The sequence below is a fragment of the Globicephala melas genome, chromosome X (assembly GCF_963455315.2).
Source record: "Globicephala melas chromosome X, mGloMel1.2, whole genome shotgun sequence".
Classification (NCBI taxonomy): Eukaryota; Metazoa; Chordata; class Mammalia; order Artiodactyla; family Delphinidae; genus Globicephala; species Globicephala melas.
In genome coordinates this window covers 109,835,045-109,848,784 of record NC_083335.1, presented here as the reverse complement: position 1 = coordinate 109,848,784, position 13,740 = coordinate 109,835,045, and the positions used below count along the sequence as shown (strand labels likewise).

Sequence of the window (13,740 nt, the reverse complement as noted above, 5' to 3'; positions counted from 1 at the left end):
GGCCAGAGAACTGGTATCTCTAACAGGATCTGGGGAGGCTGAAGCAGCTGACCAGGGGACCACATTCTGAGAACCACAGCATTAGAGACCCTCCTTCTCTCACACTGAAAGGATTCCAGTACTTTGCTGCCCTGCACCTTTCCCATTAAGGGCCGTGCTGCTTCTTGGTTCTCAGCAGCTTGTTCTGTTCCTCTGGATCTATCCCGGGTAGAGCATGTGAGTTGTCCATTCTCTGAATGCTGAACAACAGTCCCCAGACTGGAGGTGGCCGATGTTTTGGAAGTCACCCCCGAATATACCTACATGGCCACTCTCCCCACCCTACCACCTCCTACTCGCTGCCCCCACTCATCACGTACTTGACAAGACCACTCCGTAATCATGTCAAAACACGGACAAAGCAGGAACTTGTCCAAACCACCAAAGTCACCCCAACGTCCCTGGGTCCCGGCTCCTAGAAGAGACTGCTGCTTCTTCACCAATCCCAGCCTTTGTCTGGTCTTCCCCGCTTCTCGGGTAAGAAGATTAAGACGCCTGATCAGGACTCACCCCTGCTTCCTGACAGCATCCAATCCAGAGCGACACCCGGCTTCCTTAAACGCTCCCCAAAGCACCAGACACAGGCCCCACTGCTACGTGTGGTCCTTCCTGACCCCCTCTCGCTGTGATGCCCCACGGGTCCCCATGGTACACGGCTGTTCCACTGCAGGTGCTCCTGAGGGGGGGGGCGGGGAGATGGAGGGCAGTGATGGCTCCTAGCCAACTTGCACATTTCAACTCAAACACAGTCTCCTCAAAGACACTGTCCTTACCCCTCTGCAGCCTAAGTCAGATCCCCCCTCTCTAATCTCCTTTCAGGAGACCCACCTGGGCTTACACACATCGTTGTAAGTACTGCACTCAAGCCTACCTCTCCCACTAGACTGAGAAGCCCAAGCCGGCAGGTCTGTGTGTGCTGTGTGCCTGCCGCTGGCACAACACTGGGCACAAAGCAGGAGGTCAATAAATATTGGACGGATAGATGGATAAATGGATGAATACTGACCACTGTGTGCAACCGACTTCAAAACAATCACAGGGACTTCCCTGGTGGTGCAGTGGTTAAGAATCCGCCTGCCAATGCAGGGGACATGGGTTCGAGCCCTGGTCCAGGAAGATCCCACATGCCACGGAGCAACTAAGCCTGTGCACCACAACTACTGAGCCTGCGCTCTAGAGCCCGCAAGCCACAACTACCGAGCCCGTGTGCCACAACTACTGAAGCCCACGCGCCTAGAGCCCATGCTCTGCAACAAGAGAAGCCACCACAATGAGAAGCCTGGGCACTGCAACGAAGAGTAGCCCCCGCTCGCTGCAACTAGAGAAAGCCCGCGTGCAGCAACAAAGACCCAACGCAGCCAAAAATAAATAAATAAATATATTTTTTAAAAAAAACCAACAATTACAAATACGAAGGTTAATCAGAGAATGTCAGTAACACAAGAAGGACTGAAGCCGTCTGAGAAGAAATAAGCAAGGTCTGTGCAACCAGGAGGGTAGCAAGGCTTTGCCCCAGCCATGATGGATGGAAGGTAGTAAAGTAAAGGTCATGATTGATAAAGGTGGAGTCTTTTCTTCCATTTCTAACTGGAGCCTGTTTGTGGAGGCAAACGTTATACTCATTTTAGCTTTAGCTGATTTAGCATAAAGCAGTCTAGCACCACCAATACGATACAGTGCTAACGACAGTCCAAACTTTGTTGTTACTCTGGAATTCTTTCAATGGAAATCCTTCGCTAGGTTTGCACATCCTCCACGACTCACAAATTTCACTGGTAATAATATTTGTGCAGCTGTAATTACAAGACCCTTTCCCTGCATCTGGCACTGAAGGCATCTCCCCACAAACTCAGATGGCACATTCTGACTGAGCTTTTGTAAGAGGCCATTTCACAGCTAACTGGCTTCATTTCAGTGTTAGAGATTTGATACTTTGCAGTTGTTTTTCAGATCAAAGACTATGTAATACAGCTTTACTGTGTTATCCATCAAGGGAAAAATCCTTATCAGACCCGGTAAGAATGGAAGTATATCAAATTGATAAACTGGACAAATCTTCTGAAAACCAAAGAGATACGGGAGACTGGGGAAGGGGGGTGTGCCTGTGTGTACACACACACCTGCTTCAGAAACAGCACTGTTAGGTGTCTCCACTGGAAGACATACAGAATAAATTGTTAAATACCTGTACTTCATCACAAATACACTGCTGAAGATGCTTAAGAAAACAGCACGTGATCTTTAGCCCCCAAACTACTACCAGCATCTCAAATCCCACTCTAAACATTTTAATGAACTAAATGACGGCATCCATTTTACTCTTAGCGCCTCAAAGTATTAACACCTGAAATAAATGAAAATCACTTTCGGCGCCCCCCCCCCCACACTTTGTAATGGTTACAGTAAAAAAAGACTAAGCCGCGCTTCCCTGGTGGCACAGTGGTTGAGGGTCCGCCTGCCGGCGCAGGTGACGCGGGTTCGTGCCCCGGTCTGGGAGGATCCCACGTGCCGCGGAGCGGCTGGGCCCGTGAGCCACGGCCGCTGAGCCTGCGCGTCCAGAGCCTGTGCTCCGCAACGGGAGAGGCCACAACAGTGAGAGGCCCGCGTACCGCAAAAAAAAAAAAAAAAAGATTAAGCCTGAAACGGCTATAAACTGCAGAAGCACTTTCTAATTTTCCTAAGGTTCTTGATAATGAAAACAGTTCAGACTTGAATGATAAACAGGTCTGTTTCTTCTTAAACAGAACTCCGTCCTCTCCCCCACTGAGATACAGAAAACAGAGTCCAGCCACGGGAGAAGACATTTGGATCTAACATCTTTTTTTGTGTGCAACCCTTTAGGTGACCCACCCAAAACGAAAGGTGATCAAAACAGCATTTTTGGTTACCTCAGGAGAAACCAATCTGTTGTGAAAGTAACGGGTGATGTTTAAAGTATATACTTCGTTAATGAACTAAATCATCTTATTAGGTGCCAAAGCAAAACAAGAGCGCCAAGCTAAGTGTTCTGCCTTCCATAGAGTAGGAGGGTTTCCTACCTCCTCATTCATTCATTCACTCATTCATTCATTGATTCAATAAATATCTATTTAGGGCCTGCTCTGTGCCAGGTACCAAAGAAAACAGTGCTGAGCAAAACAGTGCAACACAGCAATGTCCCCATGGTCATGGAGCTTACAGGAGACAGAAATGTTAAACTCAAATAAATATGTAATACTGCCAATTTTTTTTAAGGAGAAAGGGTAACAGAAAGGAACTGATTTAGACTGGGAGTGGTGCAGGGATCAGAGAAGGGCACTGAGAAAAAAGTGACATTGAAGTTGAGAGGCCGTCAGATCGTCACCACTTTGGAAAAGGAAAACGATTTATGGCAAATGACCACAAATGGGATTTGAACTTTGCCTGTCAACAACTGACAGGGTTAAACCTCCCCACTTCCAGTGCATCTGTCTTCACGAGCCTCCCAAGACTGCTGGCTGATCACTGTCTGACTCGCCTACCTAAAATCCTATGACCTGAACACAGAAAGGTCTCACTTCATTATGATTTATTATAATCTACAGTCTTCCTATGCTTGGCCTAGAAACACCCTAAAGTAATCTGCCAGAGGTATGAAAACAGATTGGCTGCCAGCAAGAATATTACCTGGGTGAGCCAAACATTAGCCCTGGCACTCTCAAGCCCATTGCCCAATAAAGTGCCAGGTCCTCTGGGCAACGTGGCTCCAATACTCCTGGGTCTATACCAGATGGGACCCAGGGGGCCTCACAGTTAGTTGCCTACTTGGAACCGATCTTCGACCAGTAAATCAAGGACTAAATCACCGTTTCCAGTTCCCCAAGCCTGCAGACTTAGAGGATGTGGAAAGTGGCCTTTGAGCATCACCGAGCGGAGAGCCTGCCAGGCTGGAGGAATGCAGGCTGGCAGAGAGGGGGTCAGGGCTGGGAGGAAGAGGGACGCTAAGGGAGGCGGGTCAGGCGCTCCGGACCCGAGGACCGCACGCCAGGCCGGGTACTGGGGCGTTTCCCGCCCCCCACCACGTCATCCCCCCGCAAAGGCACCCGGCCCCCGGCCGCCCCGAGACCCCGCGATTCCGGCTTCCCCTGCGGCGAGGCCAGGCGGACACATCAAGCCCTGCGCAGGGCCGGAGCCCACCAGCTCCTGGTACCTGCGTCCCCAACGCAGAGAAAGGCGCGCCGGGGGCGAAAAAATGGCCAAAACTCTCCCCGCCCACCCGAAAAGCCAACCACACCCCCCCGCATCCCTCAGCCCCAGCCGCCCCGGGCCGGCCCCCGCGATCCTCCGCCCAAGCCCCCGCGGGGTTCCCGTCGGCGCCGCTCGGGCTCGGCAGGGACGCGGGCGCGAGTGGGAGTGAATGGGGGGTGCGCGACGCAGGCAGGGTGCCCACCGCGGTGTCACCCGCTGGGGCCCTGCTCCCGGGGCGCCCTCCTCGGCTCCGCGGTCCCGGGACAGGCGCGCCGCCCCCAGGCTGAGGTGGGCACCCGGGCGCCCCCCACTCACCCATTGGCGTCGAGCCGGGCCTGGCCGCCGAGGCAGCGTGAAAGTTAGCGGAGGCGGACGCGGGGGTCGGGGCGCCGGGACCCGGGCGCGGGAATCGGGGAACCGGGATGTGGGCGCAGGGATAGGGACGCGGCGGCGTCTGGGCCGGCTTCTTCCTTAGTAGCGGCGGCCGCGGCGGCTCAGCGCCGCCCGCTGCTGCCTCTGCTGCTGCTGCCGCTGCTGGCCCGGGGCGACTCCTGCTGCTGCTGCATCTCGGCCCGCTGCGCCCGGCTGCGCCGGGTTTCCTGCTCCCCGCCAGTGGAAATTGCGAAAAAAAAAAAAAAAGCGCCGCCCAGCCCAGCGCCCGGCAGCCGCGGCCGCGCCGCCCGCTCTCCCCTCCTCCTCACCGCCGCCGCCGCCGCGATGCTCCTGCGGCTCCGCCTGCCGGGGACGCGCGACCGCCGGGGCGGGGGCGGGGCCTTCGAGGGGCGGGGCCCTCACGGGGCGGGGCCTTCGAGGGCGGGGCTGGCGCCCGGGGCGTCCCTGTGACTGCTGCGCTCCGGCGCCCCCCCTTGCCGCCCAGTGGGGAGGGACCCAGCTCCGCGAGGCCGCCCCCCACCCTCGGCGGCTCGTCTAACGCCCCGGGAAATGCCGCGAGACTCCTCGAGACCAGAGGAGGGGAGGGAGAGGAGCGAGGGGAGCGAGCGGGGGAGGGCGCATCCGAGTGTAGTGGCACGTGGGAAAGGAGGTGGAAGGAGCCGACCCCGAAGGTGCGATGTGAGGTGGAGGACAGGCTGGGGGAGGAGAAACCATGGGAAGGTGAAGGGTCGAACACCTGCTGAGTGTGCTAACAGGTAACCCCGGGGTGTCGAGGCAACCCAGAAGAAGGCTTCACAGAGGGGGCTGTTGGGAAGGAGAAGGGGTTCATCCCATGGAGGGAGAGAAACGCTATTTCCCTTCAGTGCAGCGTGGGTACGGCCGGCCAGGTGCGAGTTCGGCTTGTAGGAGGTGGTGGGATGGAGATGCAGAAAGAGAAATGAAGCCGGTGGGCTGCATCGCCCCACACCGACCTTCATAGGGACCCCTAACCCTGCACCCGAATGCCTGGGTCAGGTGGGGTTCATTGCTCAGCGATGTTCCCAGGCTCCCATGTTCCGAGGAATCCACTGAGGCAGTTCCTCCCCAACAGGCATCACTGTGCCATATTGACCCCCAGACCTGGGCTGGCTACCCTTGAGTGGGCACTAAAATGAAAACGGAATTCGTGGTAATTCACGGGTAACTCACAAGCTCCTTTTGGGGTCCATTCACTACCACACTTTTCACCATACTCTGACAGCCATCACATTCATTTACCGTCTCGTTATTTCCTTTTCCCTTTCCACCATCTGGTGGTAGGAAGAGATAGTGAAATAGATGGGAGACATTCAGGAAGAGAGAAAATAAAGACAATAAAGAAATTAAATTTTTTAAAGAAATTAAATTATTCGCCCCTGAAAAATGGAGGAGGCTGAAGGTTAGTGGATCCACAAGTGACAAATAAAAGCTGACCCCTTACCCAATATACGCTGTCTCCATGCCTCACCTATAATGTTGGGGCAACTCTTGTAAATTGGTTACATCCTGGGATTTCTGCAGAAAGGTGTACTTATAATTGTTTCATTAGCTTAAAAAAATACTCAAAGTCAGGGTCTTTACCAACAAGAGATCAGTAGCATCATCTTTCTAAATACTTTGTGTGTGTGTCAGAGCAATCTAAACAAGAGACTAATCAAGGGGCAGAAGACCCATCCAACACAGCTCCTGAGAAAGTGGTAGTGACATCACTGACAGACTCCTATGGAAGGGATCAAAGAACATGGAAATTAAGAATCTGAAGCGTTGAAGGCACAGATGAATACTCAGCTAGACTTGCTCCAGGCGCCATCGCACCTCTCTCATTACATGCCTTGCATATCAGGGCGATGAGACCTTGTGACATGGTCTTAGAGCTGACAAACACTGAAACTCATAGAGCCTGGCTAAGGCCCACTGTTACTGGGACTTTTGTTCCTTGAACCCCACCCTAAAACAGCAAACTGGTGGCTGAACTCTGTAGGGCAAAAAAACAAAAACACATCAGTAGCGTGTCTTATGTCCTGTCTTAATCTGATTCACCTCTGTCCTACTTGGAGAAGACAATCTTCTTTACTTGTTCTCCCAGCTTCAGACCGGCAAAGACAGACGACCTGAACTTTTGTGTCTTGTTTTGGCTTTGGTCTATTTCAGAACATATGTTTTCCTTCTTGACCCAGAGTCCTGTGTCCCTACTCCTTGATCTGGGTATGCTTCCTACACGGACAAATTTGTCATTTTATCACAGAAGAAAAACTGACAGCGACAATATTTTTGAAAATTCCTGAGCTGTGCTCTCATTTTAATGCCTTAAGTAAACTAAGTTGTATCAGTTCTATCCATAACACTATAGACTTTTTTCATTTTGAATTGCTCTAAATTATAAAGATGGACATTCCTTCCCCTCCACCTCCCCCCACTTATTGTTTGGTTCTTCTGAATTATTCCTATTGTCCTTTCATTTCTCCTTTGAGAAACTTTTGCTGACTAGCACAGGAAAGTTAAAATCAAGATTCAAATCCAGCTGCTGATAAGAGTAGATGTATAATTCCTCATCCTGCCTCCCTCTTACAAAAGTATCTTTTAACAGAATAATTAGTGCACTATTTCAAATTATGTGAATTCATCTCATGAATATGACTAGAGAAATACAATCGTATTTAATACCACATCTTTGTCCCACTGAACTCCCATTTCTACCAGAGTAAATGAGGCATTTGGGGGAATGGAGAGTAGCTGAACTGTCACACTTAAAAATGCCGTCACATGAAAAGGCCCCACTGTGTCACTCAGTGGGGATAACATTTTGGGTGCAGTGGAAGGCATTGGGCCTCTGCCTGTGTAGCGCTCACAGCCTGTCACGCTCTCGCTCTTGGACTTGACATCTGTAATTTGCATGTGATGAATGATAATTTGCTTTGATAACCTTTAATATCATCTTTACATTAATATAAATTACATGCAGAGTGCTTTACAAAAGACAGTCATTATCTGGTGCTTCTGACGAGCTTTATGGAGAAATGTAGAAACCTCATGGTGCCAGAAAATAGGAAGTGATCAATAAAAATGACGGGGCAAGTCAAAAGGGCATCAAAAGAGCTCCCAAAGGCCAAAGCTGGAACAACCCAAGGAACAAAATAAATAACGATTTTATTGGATTATAACCCAAAGAATAAAAGTCCTGTCCCTATGGATATAAATAAATAATTGACTAAATAAGTAAATATGTCAGGGAGAGGGGCCAAGTCTTCCTTACTGAGGAATTCCAATTAATAAATAGAAAGAAATGAGGGAAAGAGAAAATCACCATTGAGAACACCACAGTAATGTTTAATGTGGACATGACGCCCCTCAAATTCTCAAATGGGTGGGTGCAAGTTTAAGGAGAAACCCTGCAGACAGCATGTTGAGCGAGCGGCCAAGGCTCCGTGCTCACAGTTTTGAGGCAGGCTTTTCCCGCCTTCCTTTGCATCATGCATACTGGGTTAAAGGTCACCTGCCCAGATCAAGCCACAGAGATAACTTCTCGCTCTATCCGGTTGACTCCGCTTGATAACCACTCATAGAATGACCCACTCATCGCCCATTTTATCTTTTTCATTGAATCCTTCGCAATACATCTAAGAAAACTGGTTTTACCAGCTCTACGGAGATAAAAACTAATCAACTCAGAGAAGCAGATTGTTTAAAAAACTAAACTATGATTATTTTTACAAAGTTTGTAGGAAAGGCTTGCTTTGTAAAGGAAAACACAAAGGAAGTAAGTAGGAGACGAAATGTGCTCTCCCACCAGACCATAAAACAGGAATAGGTGTTCTTGTTAACAAATCCAAAGAATGCCTGAGTAACTGACTTCAAAGTTGATCAGTCAGAGGAACTTGCATCTAAAACACACAACAAGAGCCCCAGTGTACAGACTAACTTGCCAAGAACATTTTCCATCCTTTTCACAACACTGCTTTGTCTAAGAAAATAGGAAATTGGGAGAACAGTCCTAGGAGATTAACAAACAGTATGGTTTCTACTATTTTCTACCTACTCTACCTGGCCTCCTTGCCCCCAAGATTACAAGGGATCCTGTGCAAAGAAGGGCATTTTCACAATTAAAAAGTGAATCAAGTGATATTCCCAAAAAACTTCCAAAAGCATTGGACATTAATTTAAGATCATGTGTGTGAAATATGCATTGTAATAAATATACACAACTTTAAATAGAGTAATTGGCGTTTAACATCAGAATAAACCATCCCGACAGGCCAATTTTTTAAAATAGGAGCTAATCAACAATAGGGGGCTTTATGCCATCTGCAGCAACATGCATGGACCTAGATATTGTCATACTGAGTGACGTAAGTCTGACAGAGAAAAACAAATATATGCAGATTCTAAACAACAAATGATAACAAATGAACTTATTTACAAAACAGAAACAGACTCACAGACTTACAGAACGGACTTATGGTTACCAGAGGGGAAGGGTGGGGGGCAGGGAGGGAGGGATAAACTGGGAGTTTGGGACTGACATGTACACACTGCTATATTTAAAATAGATAACCAACAAGGACCTACTGTATAGCACAGGGAACTCTGCTCAATATTATGTAACAACCTAAATGGGAAAAGAATTTGAAAAAGAATAGATACATGTATATGTATAACTGAATCACTTTGCTGTACACCTGAAGCTAACACAACATGGTTAATCAACTATACTCCAATATAAAATAAAAAGTTAAAAAAAAAACCAATAGGGAGCTTTTGATCTTACCAGTAACGAAGATTTAAAAGTAGGGATTGCTCAGAGGCCCCATCACAGACTGGTGTTCTATTGGAGCCCCGGCACTCCAGACAGAGGGAAGGACACGTGAGAATGCTCAGAGTCTGGGGAACAGATGATCTTGCAAGGCAACTTGTGTGGAAAGAGCGGGAGTGTGGCCAAAAGTCTGATTGGAGGAGGTCTCTGCACCAGGCCCAGTGTGAACAAGACCCTGCCGGCCATGGGAGGAGCACAGGTTTCCAAGCAGACTGATTTCAGGAAGGTAACTGATCACCCCACAGAAGCGGGACTGGAGGAAGGAGAGCCTGAAAACAGGAGGCCATGGACAAGCCAGAGATATTAAAGGCAAGAAACGTGATGGCGTTGACATTGACTGCAAGGAGAGGTCACATTCTAGAGTTGTTTGTGAACCACATTTGACAGATCTGGTGAGGCAGTGGATTTGGAGAGAGGGTAGGGAACACAGATGGAGGATTTGAAAGAAAGATTTTGGAAGCTGGTTTGGAAGCTGAGTAGATGGAGAGATCAATCAAGTGGAAGAGGACGCCATTGCGAGTGGGGAGGAGATACTGAGTTCAAATCTGAATCTTCTTAAGAGTGAATACAAAAGAGAATGAAGCAGTGATCCATGCTACAGCATGGATAATCCTTGAAAACCTGATGCTAATTGAAAGAAGCCAGATATAAAAGGACACATAATCATGTGATTCTGTTAACATGAAATGTCTAGAACAGGCAAATCTAAAGAGACAGAAAGATGATGAGGGGCTGGGGGAGACGATTGGGGGAATTGGGGAGTGACTGCTAATGGGTACAGAGTTTCCTTTGGGAGTAACAAAAACGTTTTAAAATTGATTGTGGTCATAGTTGTACAACTCTAGGAAGATACTAGAAAACTGTTAGATTATGTACCTTAAAATAGGTGAATTGATAGTATGTGAACTATATCTCAACAAAGACTGTTATATATTTGAAAAGAGTGGGACCTCCCTGGCGGTCCAGTGGTTAAGACTCTGCTTCCACTGCAGGGGGCTCAGGTTTGATCCCTGGTCTGGGAACTAAGATCCCCGCATGTCACTTGGTGCGGCCTATAAGTAAATAAATAAATAAAATAAAAGAGTGATAATGGGGGCAGAGTTTCAGTTTGGGAAGATGAGAAAGTTCCAGAGATGGATGGAACAATGTGAATGTACACTACATTCACATTGTTCCACCTGAACTATGCACTTAAAGATGGTTGCAATGTTAAATTCTATGTTTATCTTACCACAATAAAAAAAAGAGAGAGTTACTGCATTTGTGGGGCCTGGTGGGGATGGTTTTCCCTGTGTTTTGCCCCCTCCATTAACAGCCCCACATTACTTCCCAAACAGGACATCAGTATTGCAATAACTGCTACCCCATCACCCTCAGTGTCACCTCTTCAGGATTCAAGAGAAACCACAGCCAGTGACCTGAGCTGAGGGTGATGAGCCACGGCCACACCCCAGCTTGTGAACACAGCCAACCCAGATGGGTCCTCAAGCCCCAGACATCACAGGACTTAATTGAAAAGCCTCTGAACCAGGCGCCCAGTTACAGGTGTACCTCGTTTTACTGCACTTTGCTTTATTGCACTTCACAGATACTGCATTTCTTACAAATTGAAGGTCTGTGGCAACCCTGCCTCGAGCAAGTCCATTTACCCCCTATTCCCAACAGCATTTGCTCACTTCATGTCTCTGTGTCATGTCTGTGTAATTCTCACAATATGTGAAACTTTTCCATTATTATTATATTTATTATGGTGATCTTTGATGTTACTAGGATTTGCTGGAGGCTGATGGTTAGCATTTTTTAGCAATAATGCGATAGCACACTTAATAGACTACAGTATAGTGTAAACGTAAGTCTTACATGCACTAGGAAACCAAAAAATGTCTGTGACTCATTTGATTGAGATATTTGCCTTATTGCTGTGGTCTGGAACCCAACCAGCAATATCTCTGAGGTCTGCCTGTAATAAGGTAGCGTGAAACCCTTTTCTGGCACAACTTCTTGTTATATAGAGCCAGTCAAATCAAGTTCCTCTCCTCAAAAATAATTACAGGCTAGCCGGAGGCAAAAGTGGGAAGTAAATCAAGTTCATCTTTGTTTGGCTTTTTGTCTGTTTGTTTGTTTCTACTTTTTTCACTTTTTTATTGAAGTATAGTTGGTTTACAATGTTGGGTTACTTTCAGGTATACAGCAAAGTGATTCAGTTATATATACATATTTTTTCAGATTATTTTCCATTATAGATTATTACAAGGTACTGAATATAGTTCTCTGTGCTATACAGTAGACCCTTGTCGTTTATCTATTTTATGTATAGTAGTTTGTATCTGTTAACCCCATACTCCTAATTTATCCCTCCCCCCCTCCCCTTCCCCTTTGGTTACCATAAGTTTGTTTTCTATATCTTTGAGTCTGTTTCTGTAAGTGGTGTTGGGAAGGCTGGACAGCCTCATGTAAATCAATGATATTAGAACACTCCCTCACACCATATACAAAAATAAACTCAAAATGGTTTAAAAACCTAAATTTAAGACATGACACCATAAAACTCCCAGAAGAGAACACAGGCAAAACATTCTCCGATGTAAACGCAGCAATATTTTCTTAGATCAGTCTCCCAAGGCAAAAGAAATAAAAGCAAACATAAACAAATGGGACCTAATCAAACTTAAAAGCTTTCGCACAGCAAAGGAAACCATCAAGAAAACAAAAAGCCAACCAATGGAACGGGTGAAAATATTTGCAAATGATGCAAATTTCCAAAATATACAAACAGCTCACACAACTCAATATTGAAAAACACAACCCAATCAAAAAATGGGCAGAAGGGCTTCCCTGGTGGCGCAGTGGTTGAGAGTCCGCCTGCTGATGCAGGGGACACGGGTTTGTGCCCCGGTCCGGGAAGATCCCACATGCCATGGAGCGGCTGGATCTGTGAGCCATGGCCACTGAGCCTGCGCGTCCGGAGCCTGTGCTCCGCAACGGGAGAGGCCACAGCAGGGAGAGGCCCGCGTACCGCAAAAAAAAAAAAAAAAAAAAAAAAAAAAAAAGGGCAGAAGACCTAAACAGACATTTCTCCAAAGAAGACATACAGACGGCACATGAAAAAAATAATCGCTAATTATTAGAGAAATGCAAATCAAAACCACGATGAGGTACCACCTCACATGGGTCAAATGGCCATCATCAACAAGTCCACAAATAATACATGCTGGAGAGGGTGTGGAGGGACTGCACTGTTAGTTGGAATGTAAATTGGTGCAGCCACTATGGAGAACAGCATGGAGGTTCCTCAAAACACTAAAGATAGAGCTACTGTATGATTCAGCAATCCCACTCCTGGGCATATATCCGGAAATGAAAACTCTAATTTGAAAAGACACATGCAGGACTTCCCTGGTGGCACAGTGGTTAAGAATCCGCCTGCCAATGCAGGGGACACGGGTTCGAGCCCTGATCCAGGAAGATCCCACATGCTGCAGAGCAACTAAGCCCGTGCGCCACAACTACAGAGCCTGTGCTCTAGAGCCCACGAGCCACAACTACTGAGCCCGTGTGCCACAACCACTGAAGCCTTCACACTTAGAGCCCGTGCTCCGCAACAAGAGAAGCCCCTGCTTACTGCAGCAACGAAGACCCAACGCAGCCTAAATAAATAAATTTATATAAATATAAATAAATAAATTTATTTTAAAAAAAGATACATGCACCCTAATGTTCACAGCAGCACTAGTTACAATAGCCAAGACATGGAAACAACCCAAGTGCCCATCAACAGACAACTGGTTTAAGATGTGAAGAAAAAAATATATATATGTATTTATATATATATATAAATAAAATGGAATGGAATACTACTCAGCCATAAAAAATGAAATAACGCCATTTGCAGCAACATGAATGGACCTAAAAATTATCATACCAAGTGAAGTAAGTCAGACAAAGACAAATATTATATCACTTATATGTAGAATCTAAAAAATAAGACAAATGAGTCTATGTACGTGTTTGTTTGGCTTTGAGTCCCCTGTTGAAGTTTTTTTCCCTGGGCTACAGGGGTTCTTAAAGTGTGGTCCCCAGAGCAGCAGCTGCTACAGCGGCACGTGGGAACTTAGCAATGCACACTGTGGACCCCTCCCCAGGCCTTTTGAATCTGGAACTCTGTGGGGGACCCAGTGATCCAAGTTTGAACCAGCCCTCTAGGGAATTATGATCCAGCTCAAGTGTGAGAACCTCGCTGGACCTCAGCTCCCTGGAGCCCAGATGACCTGTGT

At 47.3% G+C, this 13,740-nt stretch overlaps 1 protein-coding gene across 8 annotated transcripts in view; it reads right to left on the bottom strand.

Annotated features, from left to right (window-relative positions):
• SH3KBP1 (SH3 domain containing kinase binding protein 1) overlaps window positions 1-4,862 on the bottom strand; it is a 345,587-nt gene extending 340,725 nt beyond the window's left edge. For all 8 annotated transcript variants that reach the window (XM_060292550.2, XM_070044699.1, XM_060292553.2 and 5 more), the window contains exon 1: window positions 4,561-4,862. In XM_060292550.2, coding sequence (XP_060148533.1) covers window positions 4,561-4,564 — 4 coding nt within the window. In that variant the 5' untranslated portion in view covers window positions 4,565-4,862. The remainder of the gene's footprint in view (window positions 1-4,560) is intronic.
• Between the last annotated feature and the right edge of the window lie 8,878 nt (window positions 4,863-13,740).